The 17036-nt window shown below is 53.2% G+C and overlaps 1 protein-coding gene across 1 annotated transcript in view; it reads left to right on the top strand.

Moving 5' to 3' along the window:
* Positions 1 to 6494: 6494 nt before the first annotated feature.
* LOC148162351 (voltage-dependent N-type calcium channel subunit alpha-1B-like) overlaps positions 6495 to 17036 on the top strand; it is a 35327-nt gene continuing 24785 nt past the window's right edge. Inside the window, 5 exon segments of the mRNA XM_088019089.1 lie at positions 6495 to 6568; positions 9315 to 9459; positions 9860 to 9925; positions 11284 to 11375; positions 13590 to 13734. Coding sequence (XP_087875215.1) covers positions 6495 to 6568; positions 9315 to 9459; positions 9860 to 9925; positions 11284 to 11375; positions 13590 to 13734 — 522 coding nt within the window.

The following is a 17036-nucleotide window of genomic DNA, read 5'->3' as shown; positions in this document are numbered from 1 at the left end:
TCGATGTGCCAGCACTGTGGCGAGCTGGGGTCTGAGTTGAAGGCATGAATCAGGGTGAGTGTCAAGCTCAGGGTTGGTGGCCGGGTGTCCTCTGAATGTTGAGGTTCGCTGGAATTGGCATGCAAACATCTCCTGCTGCGAATGCTTTCTGGGGTTCCAATTGGCGTGGTTTCCTTCATGGTGGCCGGCTGTGTCCTCTTGTATTGCTAAGATGTCCCCATCTATAGTGCTTAGGAGCCAGGCCTCTGGGGACACAACCCTAAGAAACCAACCTGTGCTTATAGGGCCTAGGGTCAGGGCGAACCGTACATGTCCATACTGGGGAGAGGTCTGTGTTGATGGCATTGTTCAGGGTGAGTGGCCGGGTCAGGGTCTGCCGCCAGGGGGCCAATAGATGTGGGTTATGACTGGGATGAGCATGCTGAGGTCTCCTGCTCTGAATCCTTTCCATAGTTCCAAACGGCGCATTTTTCTTCTGGGTGGCAGCCTGACTCCATTGAAATGGCTCAGGTGTCCTGAATCCTTGGGGCTTTGGACCCAGGTTCTGGGGACAGACCACTCAGAAGCCAACCTAGGGTTAGGCTTAGGGCTTAGGGCCATGACAGGCCTGATCTGCCAGGGCTGTGATGAGCTTCCCGGGGACTGAGTTGAGGCCATGGGTCAGGGAAGCATCAGGCTCAGTGATTGTGGCCTGGGCACATTGCACTTGGGGTTCGTTGGGATGGACCAGCACAGTTCTGCGCTGAATGGTTTCCAGAGTTCCCAATGGCACGTTTTCCGTTGTAGTGGCAGGCTGAGTCCACTTGTACGGGTCAGGTGTCCTGAATCCGTGGGAACTGAGCCAGGCCTCTGGGGACAGACCCCTCAGAAGTCCATAGGATCACGGTTAGGACATGGGGGCCTGACAGGCTCGAAGTGCCGACGCTGTGGTGAGGTACGGGTGTTTTGACTTTAGGGCGTTCATCAGGATGAGTGTCAGGCTCATGGATTGCGGCCAAGGGGCCGATGAACCTGGGGCATCCCTGGGATGGGCATGCAGTGTACTCCTTCTCTGAACGCTGTCCTGAGTTCCACATGGCATGTTTTCCTTCTGGGTGACAGGCTGAGTCTTCTGGTCTTGCTGGAGCCAGCCTTCGCGGACAGATCCCTCAGATGCCTCTGTAGGTGAAGGTTAGGACCTGGGGGCACTGCGGGCCTGACTTGCAAGCACTGTAGCCTGCTCAGTGGGGTTTGTCTAGAGGGCATGGGTCAGGGTGAGTGTCAGGATCATGGTCGGCCGCCAGAGGGCGCCAAATTTGTGCGTTGGCTGGGATGGGCATTCCGAGTTCTCGTGTTCTGAATGCTCTCAGGAGTTGCAAGTAGTGTGTTTGAATTTTTTTCGGCAAGCTGAGTCCTCCGGTGTCGCTCAGGTATTGGCATTCCGGGGCCTTTGGAGCCAGGTTTCTGGGGACAGAAACTCAGAAGCCTACCTAGGGATAGACTTACGGCCTAGGGTCATTTCATCCCTGATCTGCCCACACTGGGGCAAGCTTCGGGGGGCGGGCGATCTGAGTCGGGGGCGTGGGATTAGGGTGAGTGTGAAGCTCAGGGTTTGCGGGCAGGGGCCGTTGAAAGTGGCATTTCGCTGGGATGGGCACGCAGAGTTCTCCTACTCGGAAAGCTTTGCCCCGAGTTCCCAATGGTGCAGTTTCCTTTCTGGGAGACAGGCTGAATCCTCTGGTATTGCTCAGGTGCCCCTGATCCCTGTGGCTTTAGAGCCAGGCCTCTGGGGCCAGAGCCCTCAGAAGCCCGCGAGGGATAGGGTTAGGGCCTAGGGGCCCGGCAGGCCCGACGTGGCAGCATCGGGGGTTTGTCTTGAGGGCGTGGGTCAGGTTGAGTGTCAGGCTCGGGGTTTGCTGCCATAGGGTGCAAAATTTGTGCATTCCTTAGGATGGGCATTCAGAGTTCTCCTGCTCTGAATGCTTTCCGGAGTTCCAAATGCCACGTTTTCCTTTTGGGTGGCAGCCTGAGTTGCTCGATATTGCTCTGGTGTCCCGAACCTGTGGGGCTTTGGAACCAGGCTCTGGCGACTTACCCCTCAGAAGCCAGCCAAGGGTGAAGGTTAGGATATAGGGGCACGGGAGTCCTGACCTCCCAGCACTGCATTGAGGTTCCCGGGGGTGAAGGTTGAAGGCGTGGGTCAGCGTGTCTTGGTCTTCTTTTCGGCCGGGGGACTGCTGAAAGGGTGGGTGCGCTGGATGGGCATGCAGCGTTCTCCTGCTGTGAATCCTTTCCCAAGATCCAAACGGTATGGTTTCTCTCTGGGTGGCAAGCTCAGTCCTCTGGTATTGCTCAGGTGTCCCTTCCCTTTGGGGCTCTGGGGCGAGACCTCCAGGAACAAAGCACTCAGGAGCCAATCTAGGCTTGGGGTTAGGGCCTAGGGGCACAGCATGCAGAGTTCTGCTCCCAGTGCTTTCGGAAGTGCCAAATGGCGCATTTTGCTTTGTGGTGTCAGGCTGAGTCCTCTGGTATTGCTCAGGCGGCCCAAATCCCTGGGGCATGGAGCCAGGGTCCTAGGGAAAGAGCTCTCCGAAGCCAAGCGAGGGTTAGGGTTAGGGCCCAGGTGCACGGCACTCCTGGTCTGCGGGAACTCTGGTGGGCTTGGGATGGGCGGTTAGTCTTGGAGGTGGGGGTCAGGTTGAGTGTCAGGCTCAGGGTTTGCCGCGAGGGGGCACAGAAAGTGTAGTTTTGCTGGGATGGGCATTCAGAGTTCTCCTGCTCTGAATGCTTTCCGGAGTTGCCAGTGGTGCGGTTTCCTTCCGGCTGGCAGCCTGAGTCCCTTGATACTGCTTGGGTGTCCCGAATCCTTTGTGCTTTGGAGCCAGGCCCTGGAGACAGACCACTCAGAAGCCAACCTAGGGTTAGGCTTAGGGCTTAAGGGCATGCCAGGCCTGATGTGCCGGCGCTGTGATGAGCTTACCACAGTCTGAGTTGAGGCTGTGGGTCGGGGGAGTGTCAGGCTCAGGGATTGCGGCGTGGGCACGTTGAACTTGGGTTTCGTTGGGATGGACTGGCACAGATCTCCTGTTCTGAATGCTTACTGGAGTTCCCAATGGCATGTTTTCCGTTTTAGTGGCAGGCTGAGTCCTCTGGTAATGGTCAGGTGTCCCAAATCCCTAGGGCTTTGGAGTCAAGCCCCTGGGGACAGACCCTCAGAGGCCTCTAGGGTGACGGTTAGGGCCTAGGGGCACGGCAGGGCTGACGTGTAAGCACTGTAACCTGCTCTGGGGGGTGTGTCTTGAGGGCATGGGTTAGGTGGTGTCAGGCTCAGGGTGGGCCGCCAGAGGGCGCCAAATTTGTGCGTTGGCTGGGATGGGCATTCAGAGTTGTGTTCTGAACCCTCTCCGCAGTTGCAAGTAGTGTTTTTGAATTCTTTTTGGCAAGCCGAGTCCTCTGGTGTTGCTCAGTTATTGCCATCCCTGGGGCTTTGGAGCCAGGCTTCTGGGAACAGAAGCTCAGAAGCCAACCTAGGGATAGGCTTATGGCCTAGGGTCATTTCATCCCTGATCTGCCCACGCTGGGGCAAGCTTTGGGGGGCGGGGGGTCTGAGTGGGGGGTGTGGGTCAGGGTGAGTGTCAGGCTCAGGGTTGGCGGGCAGGGGGCCGTTGAATGTGGCATTTCGCCGGGATGTGCACCCAGAGTTCTCCTACTTGGAAAGTTTTGCCCCGAGTTCCCCATGGTGCGGTTTCCTCCTGGGAGACAGGCTGAATCCTCTGGTATTGCTCAGGTGCCCCTGATCCCTGTGGCTTTAGAGCCAGGCCTCTGGGGCCCGAGGCCTCAGAAGCCAGCGAGGTATAGGGTTAGGGCTTAGGGGCTGGGAAGGCCCAACGTGCCAGCACTGTGGCCTGCTTCCCCGGGGTTTGTTTTGAGGGCGTGGGTTAGGTTGAGTGTCAGGCTCAGGGTTTGCCGCTAGAGGGCGCAAAATTTGTGTGTTCCTTGGGATGGGCATTCAGAGTTCTCCTGCTCTGAATGCTTTCCCGAGTACCAAATGGCGCATTTTCCTTCTGGGTGGCAGCCTGAGTTGCTCGATATTGCTCCGATGTCCTGAATCTGTGGGGCTTTGGAGCCAGGCTCTGGGGACTGACCCCTCGCAAGCCAACCGAGGGTGAGGGTTAGGACATAGGGGCACGGGAGACCTGACCTGCCAGCGCTGCGTCGAGGTTCCCGGGGGCGAGGGTTGAAGGCGTGGGTCAGCGTGAGTGTCTTGCTCTTCCTTTCCGCTGGGGGACCACTGAAAGGGTGGGTGCGCTGGGATGGGCATGCAGCGTTCTCCTGCTGTGAATCCTTTCCGGAGTTCCAAACGGTGGGGTTTCTCTCTGGGTGGCAAGCCGAGTCCTCTGGTCTTGCTCTGGAGCGAGCCCTAGGGAACAAAGCACTCAGCAGCCAACCTAGGGTTGGGGTTAGGGCCTAGGGGTACGGCAGGTAGAGTTCTCCTGCTCCCAGTGCTTTCAAAAGTGCCAAATGGCGCATTTTGCTTTGTGGTGTCAGGCTGAGCCCTCTGGTATTGCTCAGGCGGCCCAAATCCCTGGGGCATGGAGCCAGGGTCCTAGGTTCTACCTTCTCAGGGAGCTCTGGAGGCTGAGATGGGGAATCTGGCTGTGTGGGAAAAAGTTCTACCTCCTTGGGGGGCTCAGGAGATATAGCTAGGGCCTGCTGGAGGACAGAAGACTGAGCTGGAGCCTCCTGCTGGGGTGGAGGTTTGACCTTCTCAGTGGGCCTAGGGAAAGAGCTCTCCGAAGCCACGCGAGGGTTAGGGTTAGGGCCCAGGTGCACGGCACTCCTGGTCTGCGGGTATGTGGTGAGCTTGGGATGGGCGTTTTTTCTTGAGGGCTGGGGTCAGGTTGAGTGTCAGGCTCATGGTTTGCCGCCAGGGGGCGCAGAAAGTATAGAGTCTTTGGGATGGGCATTCAAGTTCTCCTTCTCTGAATGCTTTCCAGAGTTGCCAGTGGTGCGGTTTCCTTCCAGGTGGCAGCCTGAGTCCCTTGATACTGCTCTGGTGTCCCGAATCCTTGGGGTTTTGGAGCCAGGCCCTGGAGACAGACTGCTTGAAACCAACTTAGGGTTAGGCTTAGGGCTTATGGGCATGACAGGCCTGATGTGCTGGTGCTGTGATGAGCTTCCCACGGCCTGAGTTGAGGCCGTGGGTCAGGGGGGAGTGTCAGGCTCAGGGATTACCCCCTGGGCACGTTGAACTTGGGGTTTGTTGGGATGGACCGGCACAATTCTCCTGCTCGGAATGCTTACCAGAGTTCCCAATGGCACATTTTCCTTTTTAGTGGCAGGCAGAGTCCTCTGGTACTGGTCAGGTGTCCCAAATCCCTGGGGCTTTGGAGCCAGGCTCTGGGGACAGAGCACTCAGAAGCCAGCTTTGGGTTAGGCTTAGGGCTTAGGAGCATGACAGGCCTGATGTGCTGACGCTGTGATGACCTTCCCCGGGTCTGAGTTGAGGCCGTGGGTTAGGTTGAGTGTCAGGCTCAGGGTTGGCCACCAGAGGGCGCCAAATTTGTGAATTGGCTGGGATGGGCATTCAGAGTTGTATTCTGAACGCTCTCCAGAGTTGCAAGTAGTGTTTTTGAATTCTTTTTGGGAAACTGAGTCCTCTGGTGTTGCTCAGTTATTGCCATCCCTGGGTCTTTGAAGCCAGGCTTCTGGGGACAGAAGCTAAGAAGCCAACCTAGGGATAGGCTTATGGCCTAGGGTCATTTCAGCCTTCATCTGCCCACGCTGGGGCAAGCTTGGGGGACGGGGGATCTGAGTGGGGGGCGTGGGTCAGGGTGAGAGTGAAGCTCAGGGTTTGTGGGCAGGGGGCCGTTGAAAGTGGCATTTTGCTGGGATGGGCACGCAGAGTTCTACTCGGAAACCTTTGCCGCAGGTTCCCAATGGTGCGGTTTGCTTCTGGGAGACAGGCTGAATCTTCTGGTATTGCTCAGGTGCCCCCAATCCCTGTTGCTTTAGAGCCAGGCCTCTGGGGCCAGAGCCCTCAGAAGCCAGCGAGGGATAGGGTTAGGGCCTAGGGGCACGGCAGGCCCGACGTACCAGCACTGTGGCCTGCTTCCCCCGGGGTTTGTCTTGAGGGCCTGGGTGAGGTTGAATGTCAGGCTCAGGGTTTGCCGCTAGAGGGCGCAAAATTTGAGCATTCCTTGGGATGGGCATTCAGAGTCCTCCTGCTCTGAATGCTTTCAGGAGAGCAAATGGTGCGTTTACTTTGTGGGTGGCAGCCTGAGTCCCTCGATACTGCTCAGGTGTCCTGAATCTTGGGGCTTTGTAGCCAGGTTCTGGGGACTGACCCCTCAGAAGCCAACCTAGGCTGAGTGCTAGGACATAGGGACACGGGAGGCCTGATGTGCCAGCGCTGCGTCGAGGTTCCCGGCGGTGGGGGTCAAGGGTGTGGGTCAGCGTGAGTGTCTTGCTCTTCTTTTCGGCCAGGGGACCGCTGAAAGTGTGAGTTCGCTGGGATGGGCATGCCGCGTTCTCCTGCTGTGAATCCTTTCCGGAGTTCCAAACGGCGGGCTTTCTTTCTGGGTGGAAAGTGAGTCCTCTGGTATTGCTCTGGAGTGAGCCCTAGGGAACAAAGCACTCCGGAGCCAACCTAGGGTTGGGGTTAGGGCCTAGTGGTTAGAGCTTAGGGGTTAGAGCGTAGCGGCTAGGGCGTAGGGGTTAGGGTGTAGGGCCTAGGGTTAAGGTTAGGGTTAGGGCCTAGGGTAGGGCCAGGGTTAGGGTTAGGGTACGGGTTAGGGTTAGGGTATGGGTTAGGGGTTAGGGTTAGGGTACGGGTTAGGGGTTAGGGGTAGGGTTAGGGTACAGGTTAGGGTACGGGTTAGGGTACATACAGTATCTCAGACCCGATCCGGGTCTGAGGCCTGTTGATCCCCTTTGTGGGGGCCATGTTTCACAATGCCCGGCGTACCTTTAAATCCCTTAAATCTCGGACTCCTCACCGTCTGGGCACAATGTCCTAATGTCTCCATCTTGTGGATGAGGAAGCAAGGGGCTCAGAGGAGCCAGGGACCAGTGTACCCTCAAGGTGAATCAGCTACCACATTGAGAGGTGCGATGATGCATCTTTGGGGTGCTCTAGACCTGTCCTGATGCAGAGGCAGATGGCAATAAGGAAGGGCCTGGCTTTGAAGTAGTAGGGGAAGTAGTAGGTGCTCTCTGGTGTGACAGAAACCACGGACTCTGGGAGGATGGGGCAAGCTATGTCCATCTCCGAGGGGTTGGCCGAGGCCAGAGGCGACTATGCATAGCCGTGGGAGGCTGCCGTGTGCTTGCTGCCCCCTGCTCTCCTGCATGCGCTCGCATGGCGTTGCCTGGCAGCTCCTGCCCTGGGCACAGCCACGGAGTGCTCTGGCTGCCACACTGTGCTCGGAGTATCTGTGGCTGCTGTCGCCATCTGTCCTCATGGCTCTCTAGGGCTGTCTGTCTGTTGCCACCCCCACCCCTCTCCCGAATGCCCACGGGAGCCCCGAGAAAAGACATCTGGGAGGAGGGGTGAGAACTTGAGTCTCAACAAAACGTAGCAGGTGACTCGTTGAGCTTTGCGTTCATGCACCATGTGGATGGACAGTGCCTTCCCCTGCCTTGTCTTCCGTCCCTTCTTTCTCACCCAGAGCCTCGATTTTTCCCCATATCTCCAGGAAATCTTCTCGTCTGTGCCAGTGGCCTGAGCAGAGCGCTTTGGGCTGGGCAAATGATAACTGTGTTATCACAGTCTTGGCCCCTCCAGACCCAAGTGAGCAGGTGCTTTAGAGGCCGGGCCCTTGGAAGCTCCCTCCCGTTCCTCTGCTTTATTGTCTTGTACAAAGTATTTCCCAGCACTATAGACAAAGTCTCCTTTCCATCTCTGTGCCCATCCTCCCAAAGTGACTGGCTCATTTGAGAACCTGGGGCCCACGGGGCAGGGGTGGATGTCTCTTGGCCATCCTGTACCACTGAGATTCTCTTTCCCCAGCACAAGCAGGTGAGGGAGCTCTAGGCAAACTGTGTGCCCTCCAGGGTCACACCTCAAGGTCCACTCCTGCCTTCTTGCTGATCTGGACCACAGTCAGCACCTCCTTGTGACTGCCAGACCTCCCACCCCATGGCTCCGACATCTAGCCCTCCAGCAGAGACAGTCTAGTCTCCAGCCACCCCGGTGGGAACTGAAGAGGCAGACAAGGGCTGGGTTGGGGCCACTGTCCTTAGAAGTAAGAGTGAGACCTGCCTCTCCACCAAAGGCCTCAGCCCAGCCTAGAGCAGATGGGCAGCCCTGGAGGGAGGGCGGCCAGCTCTCCCCAGGCTCCCCATGCCTCCTGCACGTGCTCTTCTACTGCTGCTCTCATTCAACACGTCGTGTTCTTTTCTCTTCATCTAACCACTGAATCTGGCGATATGATGTGTCTAGGCCTGAGCTGCTTGCATATGTTAAAACACCAAAGTGGCAGGAAGCTGCTGTCAGGCTGCGTGCGGGCACCTGGTTTCCAAGCAGACAGAGGGTGGGAGACTGCCCAGGGCCACAAGCACCCCCACGTCGTGGACACCGTCCAGAGCCGTGCTCCCTGAAAGGGATGTGCCAATAACTCAAGGCGCCCCTGGGCCAGGGTGGAAGCCTCACTCCCAGGTAATCTGTGGAGTCCAGAGTTTATTGCTTCTTTTCATGCTTGATTTTGAACCTCTTGGATGAGGGAGCAGTGCTAGATACCCTGGGATCTCTGGAGTTGAGACCATTTGCGAATTTCATAAGTGGCTTCTGTGGTGTGGGCCTCAGGGTCGCCAACACTTACCCTTCCTATGGTGACTTGTCTGCAGGCACCAGGAGCAGCCCCAGAAGAGATGTTTGCCCCTCTGCCAGGTCCCAGGCAGCAGGGGCTTTGCTAGCCGTATGGAGAAGTGAAGGGCCCTTCAGAGGCTCTCGGTGAAGAAGCAGCCCTGCCCGGCACTTGGCTTGGCTGTGTCTTGCCAGAGGCGGTCAGTGTTAGAAGCCCATCCACAGTTTGTCTCCTGGCTCCACCTGGTAGCAAGGAGCTGCTTCTGAGAATTTTTCTCTCTCCCCCTCTCTGTTGGGTGCAGGGGAGCCTAAAGCGGAGGGGTTTCTTTGATTTGCTGCATGAGAAGTGATTTGCAATGAGAAGCTTTACTTTTGGAAGGTTTTCTGGTGGCCGATTGCTGCTTATACTGTAGAGCAGTGACGTTTTATTCGATCTCTCTTTGTATGCACCTTTCTTCGGGACCACAGCACGCCAGGGAGAGGTGGGTGGGGAGCAGCACCTGCAGTTGCAGGAGGCTGGTCTCTGCAGGTTAGAGAACAGCCTCTCTTCCCTACAGAACAATTTCATCAACCTCAGCTTTCTCTGCCTCTTCCGTGCTGCCCGGCTCCTCAAGCTGCTGTGCCGAGGCTACACCATCCGCATCCTGCTGTGGACCTTCGTCCAGTCCTTCAAGGTGAAGCCCAGGCACGGCCCTCGTGCCCTGACCCTCCCTTGTGTGATGCACAGTGCTGTGGCCACCAGCTCCTCCTTGCCACCAGAGCAGACCCTCCTCGTGGAGGCTCCTTGTTGGCACCCGTTATCCTGTTGTGGTTTACAAAGGCATTTTAAGTGATCCAGAGAGCATCTTGGTAATGCTCACTGACTCTGAGGTGGGTTCTATGACTGATTATAGACAAAGGAACTGAGGCGGTCTTTTGGTGGAGGGACTTCATGGTCAGTGGGGGTGGATTTGTGGTCGCTGGGGTCTGGGTGGCCCCAGAGACCCGGCCACCGTCCACTCTGCAGATGAGGCCCGAGCAAGGTAGCTGGGCAGCCCTCCCTGGAGGTGCCCTGTCCTCTGTATGTCTCCACAGGCCCTGCCCTACGTGTGTCTGCTCATCACCATGCTGTTCTTCATCTGCGCCATCATCGGCATGCAGGTGGGTGCGCCTGATGGGACAGGGAGCAGAAGGGGCCCCTGTGCCCTGGGGCAGAAGGGCACTGATCATGGTCATCAAATGGTATCAATGACAGATTGGCACTTGGGGAACATTTCTATGTTTGAAGCACTTTATGAACTTAATTCTTGGAAAGGCTGTTCTACCGATAAGGACACGGAGGCTGGGCACCACGGGTTTGGGCCTGTCACCCAGAGTCCACTAGTGAGGCGTAGCTCCACCGTCTGTGGGAAAATGCTCTGCTGTGCTCCTGAGTGGAACCCCATTGGGCTGTTAGGGTGTTGATGGGCATGTTTGATTGGGTGCCGGGCCCCCATGGTGGTGGAGCTTTTGAGCACATCTGCCTGGTTCTGAGTGGCCTGCAAAGCACCAGCTGGTCATTCTGTTAGTCCAGAGAGTTGACCTGATCCTTTACAGGAAGTTATATATTACAGAAGAAAAAAGTCAACAGGATCACACCAGATCACTGTACTGTCAAGTTCAGCTTGGATAAGTTAGATTGCCTTTATTTTGCCAAAGAACCCTTTGTCAGCTACTTAGAAAAACATTTAAAAGAAAGCAGTGTTCCAGTTTTAAATCTTTGGCATCTGGCCACTTTTCAACAGTAGGATGGGAGATGGATCCAAATGTTAAATTATAGTGGGAGAAGCCATTGTCTTAATGGTTAGCTGAGAAGTGATTTTTAAACTCTACTTAAGGGATTGAAAAGGTTCTCTTCCTTTAAAATTTGCTGAGATCTGATGCTATTTAAAAAATATATATATTTGTACCTGCTTTGGTTTGGGAATTTATAAGACCAGAAGGGTCACTGATCTTTGTTTTTGGTGAATATGTGATAGTTCATAAATTTTTCAGCCAGATTCCAGATTTTAAGCCAAGTACAGTTACTGACTTGTTTGCATTCCTAACCCTAAAAATAAATCAATTAAAATGGATAAAAAGCCCATTGTGATATTTGCACAGAAATTTAGAAAGAAACTTTCAAGTTGACCTCATAGCTATTACCAATAAAATTATTGCTTCGGAGTCATTGATGACAAGGTGAAATTTCAAATGCTTCCTGTCTTATATATAGCACAGCCCATGTAAACTTAGCTCCGGGTGGCATTTTTACTCGGCATGGGGACTTGCAGGTGTAGACATGCGGAGCTGGGCGGGGGGGGGCGGGCAGTGACATGTTTGGCTGGAAGTGCTGACCCCTCCAGCCCCTGCCGCAGTGGTGGTGGCTAAGGGCAGCGTCCTGTGCCCTGTGGGTCCTCACGTGCACCTATCCTCTCCTGCCTGGCCACAGCTCCTGAGGACCCAACAGTACCAGCCTGCAGCCTTCTTTCTCATTTCAGGTTTTTGGAAATATTGCCCTGGATGATGACACCAGCATGAACCGGCACAACAACTTCAGGACGTTTTTGCAAGCCTTGATGCTGCTGTTCAGGTGTGTTGTTTGGGGAGTCAGTGCAGGCTCAGAGGCTCCTCCGTTCAGGAGGGACAGGGCGTGTGCCGACCCAGAGGGCCACCCCCTCCGACCCCAGCCAGTGCTGGCTTTCCCTCAGTGGGCCTTCCCAGCTTCTTCTCCCCTCTTCCTCCTTCCTTCCCTAAGGGCTCCTGGGTCTTGGGACAGATGGAAGGGAAGTCCATGAGGAAGGTCAACCTGAGAGCCCCAGGTGAGGCTGGCCTTGACCACCTCAGCTCAGATCCCTGGGGGTGGCCAGAAGGCCTCTGGTGAAGCTGCAGCCAAGGGTCTGGGAGGACAGAAGGTGTCCAGCAGGGCCTTTTTCGGTGTGCTGGCCATAGGCTTTGCATCTGCTCACCTTGTTGAATGCAGGGTCTGTGGGATCGGGGGTGGGGGCGGGGGCAGGGCAGGGGGACACAGAGTGTGCTACTCAGGGACCCAAGGAGCTCAACTGGCCAGAGTGAGTGCCTCCAGTGCCCCATGGCTCAGAGGACTGCAATCCCCTAGGCTCCAGGCTCCAAGGCAGGCAGAGTAGCTTGTTTCTGGCTCAAGCACCTGTCTGTGTGCTCGACAGGGCTGCATGTCAGCTTCTGTTCCGAGACGTGACACACTCTCTGTGGCCCATCCTGGCTTGGGGGCTGTGGGGAGGGGGTGAATGTGTCTTACTGCCTCCGTGTCCCCTTCGTTAAGGCAAGCCCAGCACAGGACCCTAGGAGGGAAGAAAGGAGCGCTTCGCAGGGACTTGTGGAGGAGGGGTGCTGACATAAAACCCTTCCTGAGGTGCCCACACGCGTGTTTGTTCATGCAGATGCACCAGGATGCTGTGAGGCCTGTGCTGGGAGATGCCCAGCGCGGTGAATCCCAGGCAGATGCATTCCAGGGCCCGTGGAGGTTCTTCTTTTTATGGAGGGAGATCAGACCGATCTGCTTAGCTAAGCTGCCTGGAGAGAGTTGTCTGACTCTTGTTTTTTAAATCAGATAGACAAGTATCCTTAGGCCTACACTTTCTCCAAATGACATCATTTCTCTGGACTTTAGCTATTACGTTCATTTCATCTCGTCATTAATTAACGTCCTGCCTCGTGCTGCAAGAGTTGAGGCAGGCCTATGAAACCAGCCTCAGTTTTAAGTCTTTGTGCTCAAAGATCTCTTTTCCTCCCTGGTCTCTGTGTCACGTGTGAGCACCAGTATCAGTCAGGCCTGGCATTGGACAGCTGCCCTGCAGGAAAAGCGCCCTACTCCTAGCCATTGTTAATGGGAAGTGGGCTCCACTTGTGCCGAGAGCTGGCCATGCAGGCACACCCAGTGTCGGGGGGGGCCCAGGCCTCTGGTCTGCCTGCTAGTCTAGTGCACATCTGGCCCTCGTGCTGGCCACACACCCAGGGACAAAAGTCCATGAAGAAAGGTCCTCCAGGGTGGCCACTCAGGCTGGTGGGGCTGTTCTTGGTGTGTTCAGGAAACAGCAGACACTGGTGTGGCTGGAGTGGACTGAGCAGAGACCACGGGGAAAGAGCAGGCTGCGAGTTTCACAGAGCTGTGGGCAGTTGTGTGAATGTTGGCTTTTGCAGTAAGTGAGGGGTCATTGAGAGGAAAAGTGACCTGATCTCACCTGTGTGTAGTGGACCCACTTGGCCGTTGGGTGGGGCAGAGCAGGAAGATCCGTGAGGAAGCTATTGCAGCAGCTGAGGGGAGGTGGTTGTTGCTTAGCCCGGGTGCTGAGAAGTGGTAAGAGTCTAGCTGGTTTTTGAAGGTAGATGAGCTGATGAAGCTGGTGAGAAGGAATGGAGGCAGGGATGCCTGCAGTATATTTGGCCTAAGAAACGGGATGGAGCCCCCATTTCTTGAATCAGGGAAGGCTGGGATGGCACATGCTGGGTGAGGGAGGCCAGGAAAGGCTGTGTTGGCTTCGAGGTGCCAGAGGTCCATGAAGGGGCGCTCACCATAGTGCTGACTTTTGGTGCAGTTCCTTGTTGTCAGTAACTAGTTCTTTCCGAGTTAATGATCAATTTGAAAACCTAATGCCAGAGGATTCTTTTTAAGAAGCAGGCATCTCTTACCTAGACCTTACATATGAGTGGGTTCTCTGTGGGAGGGAGCCCAGGGAGGGTATGCACTTGAGCCAGCTCTTCTGAGATTTCTTCTCAGGCTGGCCTGGGCCTTCCTTTGTGGGTCTCATGGCTCTGCCCTTCTTCTCAGGGGTGCCACTGGGGAGGCCTGGCATGAGATCATGCTGTCTTGTCTCAACAACCAGGCCTGTGATGAGCACACCAATGCCAGTGAGTGTGGGAGCGACTTTGCCTACTTCTACTTCGTCTCCTTCATCTTCCTTTGCTCCTTTCTGGTAAGTCCTGGTCATTGTGCCCATGTGTCCACCTGTCTCAATCCATCCCAGGCCCCCCTTCCATCTCTCACTGATCCCTGATACTGATTCATGTCACATTACAAGCGGATTCTGTGTTGATGGTCCTGTTTCCCCAGAGACGATGACCTCTAAAAGGACCCACTCTGTCATGAGCTCCTGTGGGCCTTGCCTTTCCTTCTCAGAAAGGGTTTTAAGTTTCCACGGGACAACTGTCCTTTAGTCTTTAGCCTCTGCCATGGTGATGAGTTACAAAGAAGCAGCACTCCAGCTGGTGTGCCTGGGGCAGATGAGCCTCAGGAAACTGGTTGTTGGGGCGGTAAGTGGACTAGGTCCAAGTGAGCAGACACCTCTGGGAAACTTTGAGCAGGGGCATGACACAATCTGGTTGATACTTTAAAACCTTGCTCTGGCCTCTGGTCAGGAGAGGCTGAAGAGTGGTCAGGAGATGGTTGGAGGTGACAGTGCCTAGAGAAGGGTGAGGATGAAGGGGGTTGAGCTGCACTTTAAAGACAGAGCCAACATGACTGATGAGTAAGCACAGGCATGAGGGAAAAAGAGAAAGAAAGCCGCACCTGCCATTCGCTGGGGTGCTGGAGAAACAGGCGCTGGTTCACGCCAGTGAGAATGTGACGAGGTGCAGCAGCTGTCGAAGACAGTCTGGTAGCTCCTCAGTAAACTGAAAATAGAATGGCAGTGTAATCCAGCAACTCCACTTCTGGGCGTATGCCAGAATTGAAGACAGGGACTTGAATAAATATTTGTACACATATGTTCATAGCAGCATTATTCACAATGGCCAGGAGGTAAAAGCAACCAAAGTGCCCACCAACAAGTGATTGGTACACAAAATGTGACATGAACATACAAGGGACTATCATTCGGCCTTAACAAGAGAGGCAGTTCGGGCCCATGCTTCAATATGAATGAATCGTGAAGTCATTATGCCAAGTGAAATAAACCAGTGACAAAAGGAAAAATAACTGTATGGTTTCACCTATCTGAGGCCCTCGAATGAAGTTCACAGAGACAGAGTAGGATGTAGGATGGCGGGTGCCAGGGACTGGGGGAGGGGTGGGAGTTAGGGTTTAATGGGGTCAGGGTTTCAGTTGGGGAGGATGGAAGAATTCTGGAGATGGACGGTGGGGATGATTGCACAACAGTGTCCGTGTGCTTGATGCCGCTGCACCGTGCACCTAAAAGTGGTTAAATTGGTCAGCTTTTTGCTATGTATGTTTTACCACAATTTAGAAAATGGTATTAGAAAAGAATTAACATCAATCCTATCCAAACTCTTTTTATTTTTTTAGAGGGGGGAGGGAAAGAGGGAGAGAGAGAATCTCAGACTCCATGCTGATTGCGGAGCCCGACGTGGGACTCCATCTCACGACCCTGAGATCATGACCTGAGCTGAAATCAAGACTCGAACGCTTAACTGACTGAGCCAACCAAGTGCCCCCTATTCAGATTCTTTCAAAAAGTAGAAGAGCAAACACCTCCTGACACATCCTGGGATGCTGCCATTTTCCTAATACCAAAGGCAGGCAAAGATGCCACAAAAAAAGAAAACTACAACCAATGTCCCTGATAAATATATAGTAAGAATCCTGAACAAGATACTAACAGACTAGTTCCAACAACACATTAAAAGGATTATACACCATGATCAAATGGGATTTATCCCAGGAATGCACGGATGCATTTTCAACATACAAAGATTAACCAATGTGATGAGGAAAAAACCCACATGATTATCTCATTGGTGCGGAAAAGCATTGGACAAAATTTAACACCCTTTCATGACAAAAACACTTAGCAAACTCGGAGTAGAAGGGAACATCCATAACATGATGAAGGACATTTATGAAAAACCTACAGTTAACATTATACTCAGTGGTGAAAGACTACAAACTTTTCCCCCAAACAGCAGGAATTAGACAAGGATGCCCACTTTTTTTTTAATTATGTTAATCACCATACATTACATCATTCGTTTTTGATGTAGTGTTCCATGATTCACTGTTTGCATATAACACCCAGTGCTCCACGCAGAACGTGCCCTCTTTAATACCCATCACCAAGGATGCCCACTTTTTATCACTTCTCAACATCGTGCTGGATGTCCTAGCTAGAGCAGTTAGGCAAGAAAAAGACATAAAAAGCATCCAAATTGGAAAGGAAGAAGTAAAGTTATCTCTATTTGCAGATGATACTATTCTATATGTAGAACATGCTGAAGAACACACACACACACACACACACACGCTACTACTAATAATAAATGAGTTAATCAAAGTGTCAAGGTATAAAATCAACACATAGTAAACAACCAGAAAAGGAAATTAAGGCAATAATTCTAGTTCCGGTAGCACCCAAAAGGATAAAATACCTAGGAATAAATAAATACCCATGGAGATGAAAACTTGTACAGTGAAAACTGCAAAATATCACTAAAATGAGTTAAAGAAGACCTAATTAAATGGAAAGACATGCATGTCCATGGATCAGAAGACTTAATATTGGTAAGGTGGTAATGTCCCCACAAAGTGAGCTCTAGATTCAGTGTGATCCCTGTCAGAGCTCCAGTGGCCTTTCTACAGGAATGGAAAAGCTGATCCTCAAATTCATATGGAATGGCAAGGAGCCCCAAATAACAAAAAATCTTGAGAATTAAAGACCAAGTGAGAGAACTAACATTTCCCTATTTCAAAACTTACTATAAAGGTACCATGAGTAAAAACAATGTGGCTGAAGAGATACTTTTCCAAAGAAGACATACAGGTAACCAACAGGTACATGTAAAGGTGCTCAGCATCACTGATCATCAGGGAAATGCAAATCAAAATCCTGAGAGCCAAGATATGGAAACAACCTAAGTGCTCATCAACAGATGAATTAGATAAGGAATATTTGGCGTGTGTGTACACACGCACACACGCCCACATTTTTTGGCAATGGGAAAGGAGGAAATCCTTCTGTCATTTGTGACAACACGGATGGATCTTGAGGGCATTATGCTAGGTGAAAAAGGCCAGACAAGGGAAGACGCATACTGCATGTATAACTTATATGTGGAATTTTTTTTAGAGGTCAAACCGTAGAAACAGAGAGTAAAAGAGTTGTTGCCAGGGACTAGAGAGTTGGGGAAATAGGGAGAAGTTGGTAAAAGGGTACACACTTTCAGCTATAATATGAATAACGTCTGAGGATGTAAAGTAAAACATGGTGACTATAGTTGATAATACTGTATTGTATAATTGAATTTTTCTGAGAGTAGAACATAA

The sequence above is a fragment of the Eumetopias jubatus genome, unplaced genomic scaffold, assembly GCF_037043125.1.
Source record: "Eumetopias jubatus isolate StellerSeaLion01/CBP00866 unplaced genomic scaffold, mEumJub1_p1.0 scaffold_15, whole genome shotgun sequence".
NCBI lineage: Eukaryota > Metazoa > Chordata > Mammalia > Carnivora > Otariidae > Eumetopias > Eumetopias jubatus.
This window is presented reverse-complemented; position numbering and strand designations above follow the sequence as displayed.